General features: G+C 36.9%; 1 protein-coding gene across 1 annotated transcript in view; it reads right to left on the bottom strand.

Annotated features, from left to right (window-relative positions):
• MDN1 (midasin AAA ATPase 1) overlaps positions 1-18,952 on the bottom strand; it is a 183,099-nt gene that overhangs the window by 150,767 nt on the left and 13,380 nt on the right. Inside the window, exons 2-9 of the mRNA XM_069065132.1 lie at positions 14,509-14,735; positions 11,486-11,710; positions 10,953-11,060; positions 10,640-10,832; positions 9,264-9,476; positions 8,938-9,069; positions 6,406-6,509; positions 4,223-4,337 (exon numbers count right to left, since the gene is read on the bottom strand). Coding sequence (XP_068921233.1) covers positions 4,223-4,337; positions 6,406-6,509; positions 8,938-9,069; positions 9,264-9,476; positions 10,640-10,832; positions 10,953-11,060; positions 11,486-11,710; positions 14,509-14,735 — 1,317 coding nt within the window. The remainder of the gene's footprint in view (positions 1-4,222; positions 4,338-6,405; positions 6,510-8,937; positions 9,070-9,263; positions 9,477-10,639; positions 10,833-10,952; positions 11,061-11,485; positions 11,711-14,508; positions 14,736-18,952) is intronic.

An 18,952-nucleotide genomic window follows, 5' to 3' on the forward strand; every position in this document is an offset into this window, starting at 1 on the left:
GAAGAGGGTTCCAGGCAAGAAGAGGAGGGGAGATAATGAGTTCTCTTTTAGGCATACTGAACTTGAGATGCCTACAGAATATCTAGTTCAAAACATGTAATAGCAATTCTTGATGTGAGGGTTCAAAAGAGACTAGGGTTGGATATACAGACCTCGAAGTCAACTACATAAAGATGATGATGCCTTTTTCTAATTAAATTTTTTTTCAATGAAAATCTGTATTCTCTCTCTCCTACTTCCCCCTACTCATTCAGAAAAAAAAAAAAGGAAAACAAAACTCTTGTTACAAAACATGTATAGTGAAGCAAACAAATTCCCACACTGGTCATGTCCAAAAGAATTTGTCTCAATCTACACTCTCTGTGAGGTGGTGCACAGCATGTTTGATCATGAGTCCTCTGGAATCATGGCTAGTCACTGCATCGATCAGAATACTGAAGTCTTCCAAAGTTGTTTGTCTTTACAATAATGCTGTTGCTAAGTAAAGCATTCTTCTGGTTCAGCTAACTTCACTCTTCATTATTCATATGAATCTTCCTAGGTTTCTCTCAAAATGTATCCACTTTACCATTTCTTGTAACAGACAGTAATTCTGGCACATTCATATGCTATATGAATGCAATCAAACAAATGTCATTCACAGGGCAAGGTCCCTGAGGAAAAGCAAGAAGGAAGCATGCACCAGGCAGATGAAACCACCAGCACCTGGACTACCACCTTCCCTCAGACCTGAACCCAAGAACTCCGGAACAAAAATGCACCTAGTTCAGTGTCAAATGATTCAAAAGTAGAAACTGTTATGATCTTATCACTGGAAATGACATGAAAGAGGAAGAATCACCTCTGCCGCTTTGATGCTGCACCCTAGGCACTACTTTCATTTGACTTCAGAGCCGAAATGGCCTATGAAATGAAACAATCCACACTTCCATTTCTAGAATCTGAGTTCCTTGGGCTACCTTTATCCCCAGAGCTTAGTGCAGTGTTTTGCACATAGTAAGTGCTTAATAAATGTTTTATTCCTTCTGTAAATAGATATATTTAAATTTTTTTCATTGCTGATCTTTATTCCTTTAATTGCCCTTTCATATTCTCTTGCTATGGCTAATATTTCCTAAACTTTCAAACAGAGGTAGTAAAAGCAGTTGTTAAAATCCTGTTTAAAAAAGGTTTTAAATGAGATCACTTCTGATGTTTTTTCATGACATTTAAATTTTTTTTCAAATACTTTGTTTTATCACATGGAAAGATTTTTCAATTACTATTTTCAATAAAAAAAATTTCTCTATTTCGTCAGAATCTTTCTTTGCTTATAATATGATGATTTAACTCATTATTGTCTTTGTTTATATGATTTACTATGTTGTTCCTGGTGCTAAACCACGCAACCATTCCCTTTATATAAAGAAAAAAGTATAACCTAATGAACAAGAGTGTAATAAGGCAAAGAGCATTGGAATTTGATGTCAATTAACCAACCAACAAGTTCAGTGGCTACAAAGTGTCAAGCACTGTAACAGGCCCTAGGGATAGCAAAAAAAAAAAAATGAATTCCTATCCTTGAAGAGCTATTCATCAAGGACTTACCAATCATCTATCAATTCAGAATATCTGGATCCAAATCTGGCCTCTGCTACTTACTCTGTGACCTAAAGCAACTCATTTTACTTCCATAGGCACAAGCATCAGTTTTCTTTTCTGCAAAATGAGCAACTAGACCATAAATGTCCTTCATCTTCCAGTTTTATAATAACTCTTTTATGATTCACAAAATCATACACAGACAAGTGTTTACTTGTACTGAGTACAAGTGCCAAAAAGAAAAAGGAAAAAGTACTCAGTATTCTGACTTTTCAAATATTTAAACCGACTGACTTTACGTTAATTTCTTTTGACAATCTGCATTGATAGATTGAGTCTTGCCACCAGTTCTCCACCAAAATGAAATTACAGGTCCAGCCAAAAAAAAAAAAACTTAATACATATTTTTTCATTAACCATACTAATTGTTCTACTACCCATTTTATTTCACTTTGAGGATATCAGTATTCTCTATCCACACTACTAAAACCAAAGCTAGCAGCAAGATTTCACTTTGGAGAATAACAAGACTATGTATTTTCTTTTAAATACAGTTTTCATTTTTCTCAGTTGGGTACTTTAAAAAAATGGACAGGGGGCGGCTAGGTGGCGCAGTGAACACAGCACTGGCTCTGGAGTCAGGAGGACCTGAGTTCAGATCCAGCCTCAGACACATAACACAAAAACTAGCTTGTGACCTTGGGAAGTCACTTAACCCCAATTGCCCTCCAAAAAGCAAAAAAAAAAAAATTGGATAGTAAGCTCTCTCTCATCTCTCAAGATAAAAGGTTCCTTTCCTCTTGATCCTGGTACATGCACACAAGTACTAGTAGGATGAGCAGGTCTGAGAAGGCACGCCTTTGTACCTGTCACAAGTTCAATAAAAACAGAGACCAAAGAATACATTTCCAACATTAATAGAGCTTCTGTCAAGCATTTATTCAGGAGAGAAGTACTAAAATTTATTAATAGGAAACACTCAGGAATAACTGCTCAACTAACTCTTCTCAAAATTACAACACAAAGTACAATGAATGCTGTGTTTTATACTCTGCCCATGAGGGAGGAGAAATAAAATCTAAAAGAAAATCATACTGTTCTTGACATCATTTCAATGCAAACCTCTGATACGGGGGCAAAGCATGTAAAATGTAGAAAGGAACAAAGTCTTTGTATCATTCACCACCTCACTTTCCACCCCAACAAAATACCACATACATAAAATTGAATAAATCAATGATCACTCACAAAATAAACTAGTAATTCAGCAGCCTACAAAGTTAAAATTTACAATTAAGACAACCACCAAAAAAAGGGTAATGTGACTAGTCAAAGAGTTATATATAAATAAATAAATATATGTATATCTAAATATATATATAAATAAATGAATGAATAAATAAACCTTAGGGAACATTCAATATGACTCTTCAATTAAAAAGTAAGAAAACTGAGGCCCCGAAAGGTTATGCAGCAGATTATAAACATGCCTATTAGCCTAGGCATCTGAGATATCCATTTCCCATGTTTCAGGAGTCATTCTAAAGATGCTTTTAAAGAAATAGAGCGACTTTATTTTTTATCTTATGTGCAAACGTGGTAATTATCTAACTTAACACAAAATATATTTCCTTTGCTTTTTATCACTCTATCACCAATGCCATTTTATCCTTGCTATTAATGTTATTAGAATAACCCAAGGGCTGGCACTTGACCTTTTTATATGAAGAGATAAAAATTTGGGGGAAGAAAAAATGCCAATCATAAGTGAAGAAAAATGCATGTGAGTGTTTATTATGTGTAAAGCAATGTGCTAAGTGCTAGAGATACAAATTAAAAAAAAAAAAGACAGGACAGGCCCTGCTCTTAAGGATTTCACTTTCTATAAAGTTACACGGCCCACAGGGAAGGCCCCAGCTGCAAGTCAGATTATGGGCTTCACTGTCATTTCCATAGATAAAAACCATATTCATTTCTGATGCTGAATCATTTTTATAGTAGCTATAGCTACTATGGCAGAGAGAGTATATGGTACCTAGAGAGACAACTGACATCACATCTTCACAAGATCTGTCTCCTTGAATGATTGCTACAGAGGCCAGACTGCGAAAGAGTTGATAGTATGGAGGATACTCTCATTCCAGGGTTTTTGTATTTACATGCCCAAAGGTGGCAGCTATTTGGGGGTGAAGAAAGGATGGGCCCCTTCTCCATAAGGGCTGGGCCCCTTGGTGATGGATGCAGAAGCCAAGCTGGATGTAGGGCTGGTGTTCTAGAGGAACATGGTGTCCCTGGGGTTTGGGGGCTCAAGGTTCTGGGTTATTTACATTTGGGTCTATAGGAAGGGTGTGACAGTGGTTTAACCCATATAACAGATGCCATTTGCTATTTCTTCCTCAGGGTGTTATGTTCTTTCAACTAAGCCACCTTTACTAATAATGAATAAAACCCAGAAAAATGTTCTTCCTATTTCGAGGAAGATGTTCTATTTCTAAAGAGCTGAATTTAAGAATTTACTTCACGTAGGTGTGCCAAATATCCTATTTTTTCATTAGTATCCAATTACATACCATCTTAATTTCAAAGTCACTGCCAATACCATCTAACAGATACTGAGACATAATTAAAAATGTAGGCATACTTCTTTCAGTTCTGTCTTATCCATGTTCTCCAGGTGAATTCTGGTCCAATATTTGTCTAGCAAAACTGCATGGCTGTTGTGGGGTCGGTACCAATTTCCTGAACAGCCAAACAACCTAAACGATAAAATAAAAAGCACCAAGTCACATAGCTATATTTAGCCAAATCTTCTGATATAGTTCAAAGTGATTAACCTTTGTCTACAGTTCTAGAACTTGCATATTTATCTCAAGGCTTCATTATCTATTTTTCTCTCTTTGAAACCTACTCACATGACTAAAGATGGTAACAATATTTTACCTTTAAGTGTTAAAATTAGTTAGCATAATATAAAACTCAAACTGTGAAGATGTGCCCATGTGAAAACAGGAAGTTCAATAAAGTGTCGCTAGCCCTGCAGACGAGTGTAAATATTTGGAGAATAACATGGTAATATACAGTAAAGAATCACAAAACTGATCATACATTTTCTCCTAGAGATTCCCCTTTTAGAACTTTGCCCTTAAAATGTCACAAAAATGGTGGATGGGAGAGAAGGGAGGACTGTTCTCTACAAAAATATTAAAATATTCTATTTGTAATATAAAAAAATCTGGAAACAACCTATAAGCACAATGATTGGATAATAGTTAAATAAAATATGGTAAATTAAAGTAACAATGCTTTGGTTGCATAAATACAGCAAATGAGTGCCAGAAGGAAATATGGGAGGTCCTATAAAAGTTAACATAAAGGAAAATCAATAATACAAGAGCTGTATACACCTGTATCAGCTATAAAATAGGTAAAATTAAAGTCCGAGGTAATAAAACCACAAACTTGAAAAAGGAAAAAGACCAAACAAAGCTAGATCTTTATTTATTTGTTACTCATTAATTTGTTAAACATTAAGAGTTTTATATGACAGGCAGCACAAGAGAAAAGATAAAGGGCTGCTCTGAAACCTAGGTTTAGATCCTGTGTAGATCCTATCTCTGCATACTAGCAGAGGGACCAAGGAAAGTAAATAAATTTTGCAATGTCATTAAGACTGTAAGATAATTAAAAAGGAGTTGTTGGTCTGCATAGCAAAGGGCAACTCTCTAGACTATAAATTAAAGAGGGAGTTTCTTAACAATTTCAGACTATTATCCCTCTCTCTTCTCTAATCTAAGGTAGGTTTAGAAGCAGGCAATGAACAGTGCCTGTATTACTATAAAAACAGAAATGCACACAGACCCAATCTCTAAATATATGAATAGCTGCTTCTCCTTTTATTCTTTATTAATTCTTTAAATTGGCTTGAACCCTAAATATTGCTCTTAATCATCTTCTAAAAGTGAGTTTCATTTGGTTATTTATTTAAAATAAAGCAGTTTGCTATTCTGTAAACTGATTTTCTAACTAAAATAAAGTCTGGAAATATCTTTATGGTTGTACAATATGTGGGCATCAAAGTTCAGCACCTTTCAATTAAGAATTCAAAACTCAGGGGCGGCCAGGTAGCACAGAGAGTAAGAGCACCGGCTCCAGTGTTGAGAAGACCTGGAGATCGAATCCCGGGCTCAGACACTTAGCACCCACCCAGAAACACCTGGCCGTGTAACCTTGAGCAAGTTATTTAACCCCAATTGTTTAGGGGCGGCCAGGTGGCTCAGCGAGTAAGAGCACGGCCTCCAGTGTTGGGATGACCTGGATCAAATCCGGGCTCAGATACTCAGCACCACACCCAGAAATAACTGGCCGCGTAACCTTGAGCAAGTTACTTAACCCCGATTGCTTTAAAAAAAAAAAAAGAATTCAAAACTCTATAGGGTAGGGGTGGCTAGGTGGCGCAGTGAAAAGAGCACTGACCCTGGAGTCAGGAGGACCTGAGTTCAAATATGACCTCAGACACTTAACACAAAAAAACTAGCCATGTGACCTTGGGTAAGTTATTTAACCCCAACTGCCCTCTAAAAAAAAAAAAACTATGGGGGCGGCTAGGTGGCGCAGTGAGTAAAAGCACCCACCCCGGAGTCAGGAGGACCTGAGTTTGGTTCTGGCCTCAGACACTTAACACCCACACAAAAATACTAGCCATGTAATTTTGGGCAAGTTATTTAACCCCAATTGCCCTCCAAAAAGCAAAAAAAAAAAAAATTCAAAACTCTGAATTCTCATGAAAATATCAAGATTTTAAGCAGCATTCTTAACAATGCCTACCTCCTGGTTGCAAAGAACTGAAATCCAGGAGCCACTTTCAGACAATCGCCACGACCAGGAATGAGAAGTTCTCGGTTTTCCAAAAGAGGAATTAGCACAGAAATCTAAAAAAGAAAAATCAATCACTGAAGCTTTCAGAAAAAAAAACACATACATCTAGAACAAGAAAAATACACTTGCCAAGTCACCCACGTAAGCAAACAAAAAACATAGATCAAAAATCTGAATCTAGCTGAGATCCTCCAGCTCTTGATGACAACAATATAACAATCATGTTATTTATGGCTCACCAATATTCTAGTAAGCAGCATCATTCCATAAAAGACCAGCAACTTTAAAGTGAGAAAGTGTACATAGCACTTTAGTAAACCTAAAATGAGATACAAATTATAGCACTTTATAAATTATATATAGTGCCATACAAAAGCTGTTCTTTCCCCCGACCTTGAAGCAGAAAACATATACATATTTGAAACACTCCATTACTACTCCCCGCCATCAAGGGCACCACCACTCTTCTGGTATCTCAAACTCATAATCTCATTAGCATCCAAAACTACTCTCTCCCTTGCCTGACATATCAAAATTGGTAATCCAGAATCACTCAATCTCACTCCCTCATCCAACAGCTTCACTCTACTCACAACTACCTACCACCTGAGTTCAGAACTTATCACCTCATGTTATATTTATTCTGTATATACTTAAAAATGTACATAGGACTCTGATAGAATGTAAGCTGGACAGCAGGAACTGTTTCCTTTCTGTCCTTGTATCCTCAGTAGTATAGTGATACATAGTTATAATTTGATCATTTCTATCTCTGCAATATCTCCCATCTCCATCTCCACTGGATTGCCACAACCATCACCTTACTAAAGCCCCATCACTACCTGTCTGAAAGACTCCAATATCTAGGGTATTACGGAGAGACATCTACAGGCACCATGGAGCCTGCACTGGGCCTCGAGTCAGGAAGATCTGTATTCAAATCTTGCTTCCAAGACTTACTGGGTAACCCCAGGCAAGCCACATGATCTGTTTGCCTCAGTTTCCTCAACTATAAAATGGAGATAATAACTGCACCTACTTTACAGGGCTGCTGTGAGTGTCTATCTGTAGAGCACTCAGCACAGTTCAGGCTCTATGTAGGTGCTTATTCCCTTCTCTTCCACCTTCCTTCCCAACAGTTCTCCCTGCTTCAATTCTCTCCCTCAATCCATCTTTCATAGCAATGAATGAATGAAAGGAATTTATTAAACTCTTACATGCCAGGCTTATCTTCCATGCAGTAATCTGTTCGTGTCAGTGTTGCTAAAAAAAAATCTACAATGGTTTCCTAACTGCCTACTGAGGAAAACTCAAGTTCTTTTGCCTGGCATTCAAGGCCTTCAACAATTCAACCCCCACCTTACCTTTCCAGCCTTATCTCTTTTACACACCCTTCCACACACTTTATACTCAAGCCACATGGGACTATTCTGTTCCCCAAAACTTGCCATATGCTTTCTTGTCTCTTCACCTTTACTCACACTTGTTCTCTAAGACTGAAAGTTCTTCTTCCCCCCTTCTACCTACTAAATTCCAAATCAGCCTTTAAAGCCCAATTTAAATAATGCCCCTTCCATACAGCCTTCCTTGATCCCCATCTCCATTGGTAAGACTCTACTGCCCCATCAGCCATCCCTCAGGTCTTGGTTTTTAATTCAATGCACTTCTGTACACATGTCATACTCTACTACTACAGTATAGGCTGCAGCCAAGCAAGGACTGTAGCTTACCTAACCCTTAGCTAGTGTCTCTCTCTTAGTGTTCTTCACAAAGTAGGTACTTAACAAATGCTGTCTGCAGCTGAATCCAGGAAAACCTGATCTTCTAACATTTCTCTAAATTCTCACCATCTATAATATAGCTTAATGTGATTTCTACCTGACCTGTCCATTAATATAATAAATGCCTATAGACTCTGCCTATAGGAAAGGTATACAAAACCCCATGGGAAAAATCTTAACAACGGCTAGCCATGCTTTCTTTTTTTGTTTTTAAGACCAGGAGTTGATATCATTGGAACAGTGAGATCCTGATGAGCAGGCTCCTTCTACCAATGTTGATCAATCAGAACCTGCCACAAAATTTGAAGAGTCTTAGAGAGTTCCCAAAGAGAATTGAGAAGTAAAGTGACTTGCACAGAAACACAAAGCCAGTGTGTGTCAGAAGCAGGACTAACAATCTAGATCTGATTACCTCCTACTCTGCACTGCCACCCCAGTGATTACTCAGTCTCAAAGGGGTAGAGGGATAAAGTCTTACTCCATTTAGTCAACTCATATTAGTCATGTGACCCATAATCAATTTATTGCAACAACACAGACCAAACTACTTGCTTATTCTCCTAAGTCTTCAAGCTAAAATCAGGTTCTTCAATATAATTCATTCATTCAAAAATCTTTCCTAGGCAAAGCATTGTTAAACATTAATAGTGCTGATGAAAATAAAAGATTTCCTACAGAAAAGCCCACAGAGGTTACATACCACATCTAAAGGAGCATAATCAATGTCCTCTAGGAGTATCCAGTGACCCTTGGTGACAGCCTGTGTCAAAGTCCCTGGCTGCCAAATAAACTGCCCTGGAACATCTGTGCAGCGATACATCCCCAACAGCATCTGCAAAAAGAACATGGCACGAAGCATGTACTACAAGATGGCATTATGGATCACTTGCAGGGAGACATCACATTTGCACAGCTTGACCTCTTCTCTAGATAAACTCAATGATTAGCCTTACATTCTCAGAGAGCCGCAAAACCCCAAAACCTAGGTACTGCAGTTTCCAGGCTCCAAAACTTGCCATTTCTTACCTTGCTGTCAGTTTGATCTCCAAGCTGAACTTTCAGAATCTGAGGTGGTTTTCTTCTTCCTGTCATGGCAGCCAAATGCTCCACTAAGGATGTTTTGCCACATCCTATTGGTCCTTCCAGCAAAACAGCACTCTGAGAAGCAACAGCCAAAGCCAGGCTCTGGAGATTTGTAGAGACTGACTCGACCAGCACAAAAGACTGAGGTGCCACCTCCTGCTCAAGTAAAGAATGTTTGTCACTAATGCACTGAAGAAAAACAGATACACATAAAAGTCACTCAGGAAATATTACTTTCCCCAAAAGATTATTAGCTCATTCCAAAAAAGTCAACAGTCTTCTTTTAGCCTTTTCTTGAACATCTGCCAATAAGATAATGCTGCTAAATCTCTGCAACTTCAAATATTTATTTCTGAGCACAGATGGGGAAATATCTGTGTACCTTATGTAATCTACAATATAAGAGACTCAAAATGCCTTCAAATGTAAAGCTGTGATGATGACCCAAGAGAACTGAGACAAAAAATCAATCAATAAAACTAATTTACAAAGTTTTCTATTTGAACAGAAACGTGAAATCATTAAGATTTTGAGAATTTTACAACACTTCTGTCTCTGCCCCCAATTTTTTTCTTTTGGGCTTTTTACTTTTCTACTCAAGCTATATAATATACTCCTATGTGATGGACAAGGTGGAAAAATGCAGAAACTTCCAACAAAAATTTCTCAAATCTAACCCCTTAATGTAAAGAAAATAGTTAACAAGTATCAGGTCAAGAAACTAAGATGCCCTGGTCAACCCTTCTTAGTAAGGGGGGAGGTAGATTTAGGCTTGGTAGTGTTTCAAGGATACAACTCCCCGTTCAGTCCTCTACTCCATACTCTCCCTATTTTAAAAGTAAACTACCCAAGCAGAAACTGTCTTTTCAAGTAATTGTCCAAGGAGTCTGTAATCCTCTTGTAGATAAACTGGTACCATATTATTATCAAATAAAGAGGGATTACTAAAAGTCAAAAGAGCAGAGTTCAAGTCTATTCTAAAAACATTTACTAAGTCTTTATGTGCAAAGCATTGAGGATTCTAAACATCTGACTGACTATGTAGCCTTTCAACAAGTCACCATACTGCAATTTGCTCATTGCAAACTGGAGATAATATTTTCTGTACCAATGTCTTCTCTCAAGACTGGTATGTGTAATTAAATTCTAATTCCTTCCCTGGATATTTTTTTCCTGATAGTTCCAATTTGCCAAACCATAATGACAAGCCTTTCCAACTTGTATAAACAGAACACAAATCTTGGTTAAGGGCAGGAATGGCTAAGATCATTAGGACAGTCATGTATCTTAATGAGACAGATGACAATCAGTCTCCCTACCTGTTCTGTGGGTGCTGGGTACTGCCGTGGGAGAACTACTCCACAGACTGCTGTCACATGAGCAGAAAGATCACCAGAAACGATGTGGCCCTGTATATGTTGTGGTTCCTTCTCCCTATGCCAAAGGTCAGTGTCTGGAGTGACCAAAACCAAGGCTTTCTCCACATCTTGTAATTGTGCTTCTTCTAACAGCCTAAGAAAAAACCAAGATTCCCATTAGTCATTCTGAAGTAAGAGTAACTATACTAACGATGTCCCTAATAAGAAGAGTTAAAAGACTAAGATCAACAAGAAGACCTATGATTTTATTTACTTAAGCCTGTAATGTATCAGTTCTTCACTGCTGAAGATCTTCTTAAGGAAGGATAATTTGTGCTCTTCATTCATTGAAGTAATCAAAGCAAGACAATTTGCAGTATACCTAGGAGAAAAAACCCACATGGTCAAAATTTACTTCATAATTAAGTGAAAACAAAATCTGTCATAATATATGAACTAACCATATTTCCAAAAGATCAATCTTGGAAAAGTGCTATAAAGCTACGAAATAGAAATTGGGCCACAATAACCTCCCCTTAACTACATGTATAAGCAGCTAAGTAATCTTATTCCAAGCTGGTTTCCTGATTCACATTTCACATAATCCCACCCCACTTCCTCACCCCTGAAATTACAGAAGCTTGAGGAACTGGAAGATGAATTCCAAGGACAAAAACAACAAATTTAGAATGATTCCCTTGCACAGAAATTCTCACAAGATGAACCAAAGATTCTGTGAAAAAATAACCTACCAGCTCCCATCTCTGGCAGCTTTAGAAAAGTATGAATTTATAGGCCTCTACATACCAGCGAACTAAAGTGTCATGACTCCTAAGGAGTGGAACGCACACACTCCAGTCCCAAAGCTCCCGAAATGCTGACTGATTTTGCTGTAAAAACTTGAAGGCTGCTTCCATCAGGTCCCGTAATTTCATCCGCCGACGGCCAAAGCGAACAGGATTGGCATCTGAACTTTCCAGAAAGAGTCTTTGAAAGATGGGGAAGGTGTCTTTAAAATATCTCAGGGCAAACCTTTCAAGAGAATGTAAGAAAGATATTAAGTGTTTCCTAAAACTAGAAGCAACATCCAAATACAGGTCTCTATAGAAAAAACAAAACACTGAACAACAATACCATAGGGTAAAGAGTAAAAAAGAAAGAAGAGATGAGTATTAAAATCAAATACAGAGGTCAACATCACATTCAATCCTCAGGGAGCAAAGGATCTGATAAGAGGATTCTTAGGGATAAGAAGATCCAAATCTCCTTTGTCTGCTAAGACATATAGGCTATGCTTAGTACTGAAAGCTAAAGAATAAGGAGGAGGGTACACCTCAACAAACCACAAAGCAAAAGTCCTAATACTTAAGAGTACAACACAGAAATACAAAAGAAAAATTCAGGATGAAAAGGAGACACGAGATATCATTGCTCTCTGTTACAAAATCTCATCTATAAAATGGGTATAAAATGTTCTGACAACATCCTTATGACATGAGTAGACAATGGGGGTAATTACAAATGTATTTTTTGAACTTGGGAGAAAAATAATCAATAAATTACAATACTACAAAGTATTATCTATAATGTAATTTTCCATGGTGTCTAAAAATTATGGTATGTTTTAAGTTGTTTCCATAGAGAACTGGTTTTGATTCTGCCATTTCCTAAGGACTATGCATCATACAATGCAAGGTAAATGCAATGTTGACACATCACATGTAATAAGATTTATATATCATGCATGCATTCATGTGTACAATACAAAGACATCATAAAAACAAATCAAGGTATGAATGAACAGTAAAGTACATAAGGATTTAATATTGCAAAGCCTAATGGAAACCCTGCTTAAAGGCAGCCAGGCAGAACAAAGGATAAAGCATTAGACCTGGAATCAGGAAGTTCAAATCCCATAGCAGACACTTTTTAGCTATGTTACCCTGACCAGCTCACTTAACCTCTGTCTGCCTGTTTCCTCATCTGCAAAATAGGGATCATAATAGGACCTACCTCACAAACTGCTCTAAGGATCAAATGAGATAACATTTGTAAAATACTTTGTAAACCTTAAACACTATATAAATGTTATTGTTGTTGTTGTTATACCCATATTATAGATGAGGATTTGGAACAGAAAGCAGTATTGCCTGTTAAAAATCAAAATAAACCAATGACAAGCCTCACTCCCACCAAAACAAAACAATGCCAACAATGCAAAATACATACAGAGGTAGTTTAAATGTTATGATTCACTTAAACCCAACAGAACAACATGCCTCAGAGAAGGAAAAGGAAAAAAAATCTGTTGGTGAAATCTCACATTCATTTATCATGACCATAAAATCTGCAAGTACTGAGAAAACAGACTTGGAAAATCCATTCTTTGCCAACCCTTCAATTTAAAAATTTCCAACACAATTCCAAAATATAATTCTCCTTTCCTGAAGACACTTAATAGCAGTCAAGTTTCATGTAAGTACCAGCACTTCATTTCTACATTATCTGCCAAAAGTAATAAAACAGTACCATGATCATTTAAACAACCCTTTAAGTAAAAATAAATTATTACAGCATATTTGGTAAGGTTACCACATGCTTTTTTAATCTCTATAGGGACTATACACAATGTTTCTGCCTTTGTGCGAATTTCCCTATCTCCACTCTACAGGGTCGGTTTTTCCCTTATTCTTTTTTGACAAATTTTCTCTAGTTAAGGATCTTTCTTAAATGTAACAGACCTTTCAGTTTTTATTCATCTGACCCAAGAATAGACCAGATAACATGAAAAGTATGTCAAAATAGTAAGATCTGTTTTATGTTGCTGTTTACAAATAAACATTCTTCTTACAAAAGATGTTAATAATACTGCCACACAGAAACATTTTTTTCATACTGGGAGCTCAAAGGCCTTTACATGAATACACTCACTTCTCAAAATAACTTTTCAATATTGTAACAATACTGTAAAGCTCAACTTTGCATCTTTCCCACAAAAAAAGCTTTCTGTCAACTTTAAGAGCGAAACAGCAGAATGCAATTATAAGATTGCTTGCTGTTATACTGATGGGGGGGGGAGGGCGGAATAAAGACTTTTCTATAAGCCTCTGAGGATCACCTAGTCTTGCTCATTCATTTTACACATGCTATGTCACAGATCAAGTCACCTGCTCCTCAGAACACTAATTATAAAATGCAAAAACCCAATATAACAAATTTATCCTGGTTATCTTTACATATGTATAAATTCATGCAACAAATATCAACTAAACAATTACTACAGAAAAGGCATGTTGCTAAGTACCACAAGACATACCAAGATAGTTTTTTTTATTTCATAGAATTTACAGTAGGGGGGATAGAGAGAAAAAACATATTAAGCAGTCTCTGCTCTCAAGCAGTTATCATTATGCCAGGAAATATATCCTGTACACAGATATGTATAATATGAAATAGGGATTGAAGGGGGCAATACACAAGTCAAAGTATAGACTCTAGAAGTCTCAGTAAAGGTATAGAGTAGGTCTAGAAGACATAAGGGTAAGCAATAAAAGTTATGAGAGGGGGTAGATAAAGAGATGAATTTCAGAGTTCAAGATCTAAGAGGTAGATATAACATATCCTGGTGTATTATGTAGTCAGTATTTTCCTCGGTCAGAATAAAGAGATTCTGGTTTTGTTCTTTTATTTATTTTTCTATTACAAAGTTATAATCATTATACCTTTTTTGGTATCTTTATTCCCTCTTTTTCAGTAAGACTCTTGCCCTGCTACCCAGGAGGGAATGGGTCCAATCACAGACAAATATGTAGAATAAAAGGATTACTCACGGAAGGACATCAGGATGGCTACTGATAAGCTTGCTCATGGCCACACACAGCCTTTCATGTAGATCATGGTTGATCTGACCTCCAGCTTGGATGGCTTCCCTATTTCTTTCCAGCAAATCCAAGAGAATAGGTCGAAGCTGACGACCAATCAGGACAGTACATTCTTTATCCAGAAGCAGCTGTGATAAAGTACTAAGAATACACTGACGATCTTGCTGAGTCCACGTCTAGGTGAAAGGAAGAAAATGCCTAATTTTAATAACATGTTTCCAACAACTCAGTCTTCCATTGCCTGAAGAAATTAGGCAAACTAATTTCCAAATTTCAAAAGTGAATCCAGCTAAGGAAGAGATCAAATTCTCTTTAACAATCACCACATAGGGTTCTGATACTTTGCTGCAATGAAATTTTTCTTTAACACTAATATCCATTATTGCCAGAAATCATGTGTCCTGTTTTGAAGTGAAACAAAAGCAGCTTACATTTACATTGCACTTGAAAGCTTGCATAATGCTTTGTTTACAACAACCCTATGAAGTTAGAGCACGCATTGTCCCCCATTTCACAAAAGGGCAAAACTAAGGCTGTGATTAATTAACCTACCCAAAATCACATTTTGATCTCCTCAAGGGTGGGCAGACAAAAGAAGCAAATCTCACTATCCTTTTCCTCCCATATTCTGAAGGGGATTCTTTAGTGTTTGTAGGTAATTTCGACTTTATATGCTTTTTTTTTTCCCTTTGGAGAATTAACTACAATGTCTAAGCTATAAAAGCATAAGGGAAGTTGAAAGATAATTGCTGCCTAATACACCAAGATGAACGAAACACTAAATAGCTAATTACAGATGATTTATCCTCTTTCCCATTGTTAATGCAAATATCACAAATCAAGCTCTTGTGTTATAAAGGGTGACAAGTGTGTCCTAACAGAAAAAACCACACATTTGTAATCAAAGTAGCATGGTTCAAATCATGGCTTTTCTACTTATTCCCTTATGACCTTGGAGTTCACCTGTTGGCCCCAGTTTCCCATCTGTAAAATGGAAGAAATATACTATACAACTGGTAAGGAATCCCTTTAACTCTTAAATCTATGATACTATATTATATAAAAAGAGATAGCCCTCAGAAGGCAACAGAGACAAGTGGGACACCTTTGAAAGTTAATTATAGAATTTATTATTTGGTTAAAAGTAAAGCAAAGTTTATGTAAATAGAGATTTGAAGTTTCATGTACAATATTTGTTTACTTTGAAGAATCATTTTATTAGCTTTTGCTAAGTTCAGAATAAATTTTTTAAAAGAGCATTTGGAAGAGTTCTCCATTTATGTAACATTAATTCAACATTCATGTACTTTATGCAGACACTGTGATAGGCCCTGAGAATAAAAAGATATAAATACAACAGATCTCTTTCCTTCTATGGAACTGTAAAGAATTGATCTTTAAGGGGTGGCCAGGTGGCCCCGGCGTCGGGAGACCTGGGATCGGTTCCGGCCTCAGATACTCGGCACCCGCACAAAAATAACTGGCTGTCTAACCTTGAGCAAGTTACTTAACCCCGATTGCTTTAATTAAAAAAAAAAAAAGAATTGATCTTTGCAAGAAAAAAAAATCTACTTTCTAAAAGGTCTTGAGTCATGCTTCTTTGAAATGGTACTTCTAAACATTTTTTGGTCTGTGAAATAATATGAATGACTGTCACAGAAGCTCAAGTAGTTGAAATATTCAGAAAACATCAAGTAATCTAGAATGCTAAGGCAAGACTGGCAGCTTTATCGGAATCAACACGACTTCTGTAACACATGCAACAAACTTCCAATATTCAAAGCACCAAGTGGGTACAAACCACCAATTAAGAATCCTGTTACCAGTCCTACTCATAGCCAATAGGCAATCCCTAATTGGCTGGAATTCCCCAAGCATCTGATTCAATTTAACAAACATTTATCAAGGAAAGCACTATGGCACATTCAAGGTATACTAAGATAAAGTCTCTAGGAGGACCATACATTCTTCTTGGAGGAGTTGGGGAGAAGAGTAAAAAACAATATATATAAAACAAATGTGAAAATACAAGGTAATCTGAGGAAGACCAAAACATAAACTGTGGCATCAGGAAAGGTTTCTCATACAAAGGAGTCCTTTAGTGTGAAGTGCCAGTTTGGAAGAAACTGAGTCATCCAAAAAGGCCATCTCTAAGATCAAGGTATAAAAGTGTAAACTTATCACGAATCCTCTTTTTCAATGCATATCAGTATTTCCTAATCAGGGCACAAGGTAGAGCCCTGGCAGAAATTCACTGATCCCCACTCCCTTCTAAAAAGTAAATTAAAATGGCTCCCCCTCCTACCTCCCCCTCCCAACTGCAGTTCTTACCCTCTTATATGTAGCAGACCCACTTTTGGCATTCCAGTCCAGAAAAAAAACAACCTATCAACTATTGAAACTCACTTCTCTCCCCTGGGGCCAAGAGGTGGGATAGGTACAAATATTAAATCTATCTTGTTTGCTGGTGTGTCTCAATTGTTTCTAGGACACAAAGGAAGGCCTGATTGATGGAAAGAGGGGCAGGAAGAAAACAAGCAATACCCCCCAAAATAATAAAGCTTTTTTAAAAAAATCTCTTACCAACAGCTACCAAGAAAACTACTTTTACTCACTTCAAAAATCTAAAAAAAAGATAAATTCGCAATTGTCAAATTCAACCAAACTCAACAAACACTAAGCTCTACAATTTCATGTCCACAGCTCCTCTATAGTGGAATGTGCTCTCCTTTCACTTAATATCAACTAAATCTTACCTAGCCTTAAACGACCAACCTCAAATTTGAAACACTCTCTATCTCCCTGATCTTTTTCTCTATTGTAATAATTTCTATACAACTTAGTTTGACACAACTACATACTGCCTTTTAGCCTTCACTAGTTTCCTATGTACCAATGTCTTATGGACCAGAGGATTAAGATCTAAAAATTTACTATATTTCTCCAGGAGATAGGCAAAGAAGGGATTCAGGGGAAAATCTAGGTGACAGGAAAAAAACAGAAATACAAAAAAATAAACTTTTTTTAAAAAAATAGGGACATCTAAAAGAAGGAAGCATTTGGAAATAAGTTCAATTTTGAGATGTCTCTAGGATATCCTGAATGAAATGTCCAATGAGCAAATGGCAACATAGGACAAAAGTCTAGGGCTAGATGCTTAAATTGGTGAGTCACATGCTTAGTGATTATAATTAAATCCATGGAAATGAAAAAAGTTGCCAAAGGAGAATGCCTAGAGACAATAGACAAGAGCCTATGTCAGAATTTGGGAGAAAACCCACAATTAGAAGACTTAATACGGATGAAGAATAACAAGGATCTTGAGATACAATAGAATGAAACTCTTTGAGGGCAAGGTCAATTTCATTTTTTGTCTTAAAATCACCATCTCCTGGTGGACACTTCATAAATACTACTTGATTAATTCTTGCTATATGAGGATCAGCTGAAATAACTGGAGGTATCTGGCCTGGAGAAGGGGAGACTATGGTGGAAAAAGGAATGACAACAGCTATCTTCATTTAGTTGAAAGGTTGTCATGGAGGAGAGATTAATGGTTGGCCTTTGTTCTATTTTCTCTAGAATGCAAAACTAGAAAGCAACACACAGAAGTCACAAAGAAGCAAATTTAGGCTTGAAATAAGGAAGAACTTCTTCAAAATTGAAGCTGTGTACCTCAGCTGGAAGTAGATTCCGTCACTGTACACCTTCAAATGAAGGTCAAATAACCACTGTCAGGCTATAACTCCACTGTGAGGAAAGGAGTCTGGTTGCATATGGGTTGCCCTCCCTAACCTCTAAAGTTCTTTCCAACTCTGATTCTACCACCCTGTGAAGGGCAATGTTTAGTGTACAAGTTCAATAATTGAGGTCTCTTGCATTTTTTCCCTTTATTTTATGTATGATTAGAGTATAACCTCCTTGAAGGCATGGTCTTCATATAAGCATTTGCTGGCTGACTGGTATGTGATATAGTACAGACAAAGTCTAAGTGCCAAATTTGTCTTTGTAATTTTCCCCTTTTAGGGGTGGTTTGCTTTTCTTTTTCTTTTGAATGTACAATGAACTAGGAAGCAAATCTGACTCACTTGATAACACTTAAAAAAGATATTAGATCAGAACCATCATCTTGGTGATAATTCCACAATTCAGTATTTCCTAATGAATTTCTTTTTCCTGCCATTGTTCCCATATATTGCCAAAAGAATTGTATAATTATGAAACCCAAAAAACTATCTGTCCTCCCCAGCCCTTACAAAGAATTTTCCTTATAACGTCCTCAAAAGGTAGTCAATCAGCTTTTAGCTAAAGACCTTCTTCAGTGGAGGAACCTACTTATCTCCCCAAGGCAGCACATTCTAGTGGAGCTTTTTTCTGACTGAAGCCAGAGTTC

This window comes from Petaurus breviceps, unplaced genomic scaffold (assembly GCF_028583685.1).
Source record: "Petaurus breviceps papuanus isolate PSGF00001 unplaced genomic scaffold, PetGlider_PUasm1.0 90667, whole genome shotgun sequence".
NCBI classification, from domain to species: domain Eukaryota; kingdom Metazoa; phylum Chordata; class Mammalia; order Diprotodontia; family Petauridae; genus Petaurus; species Petaurus breviceps.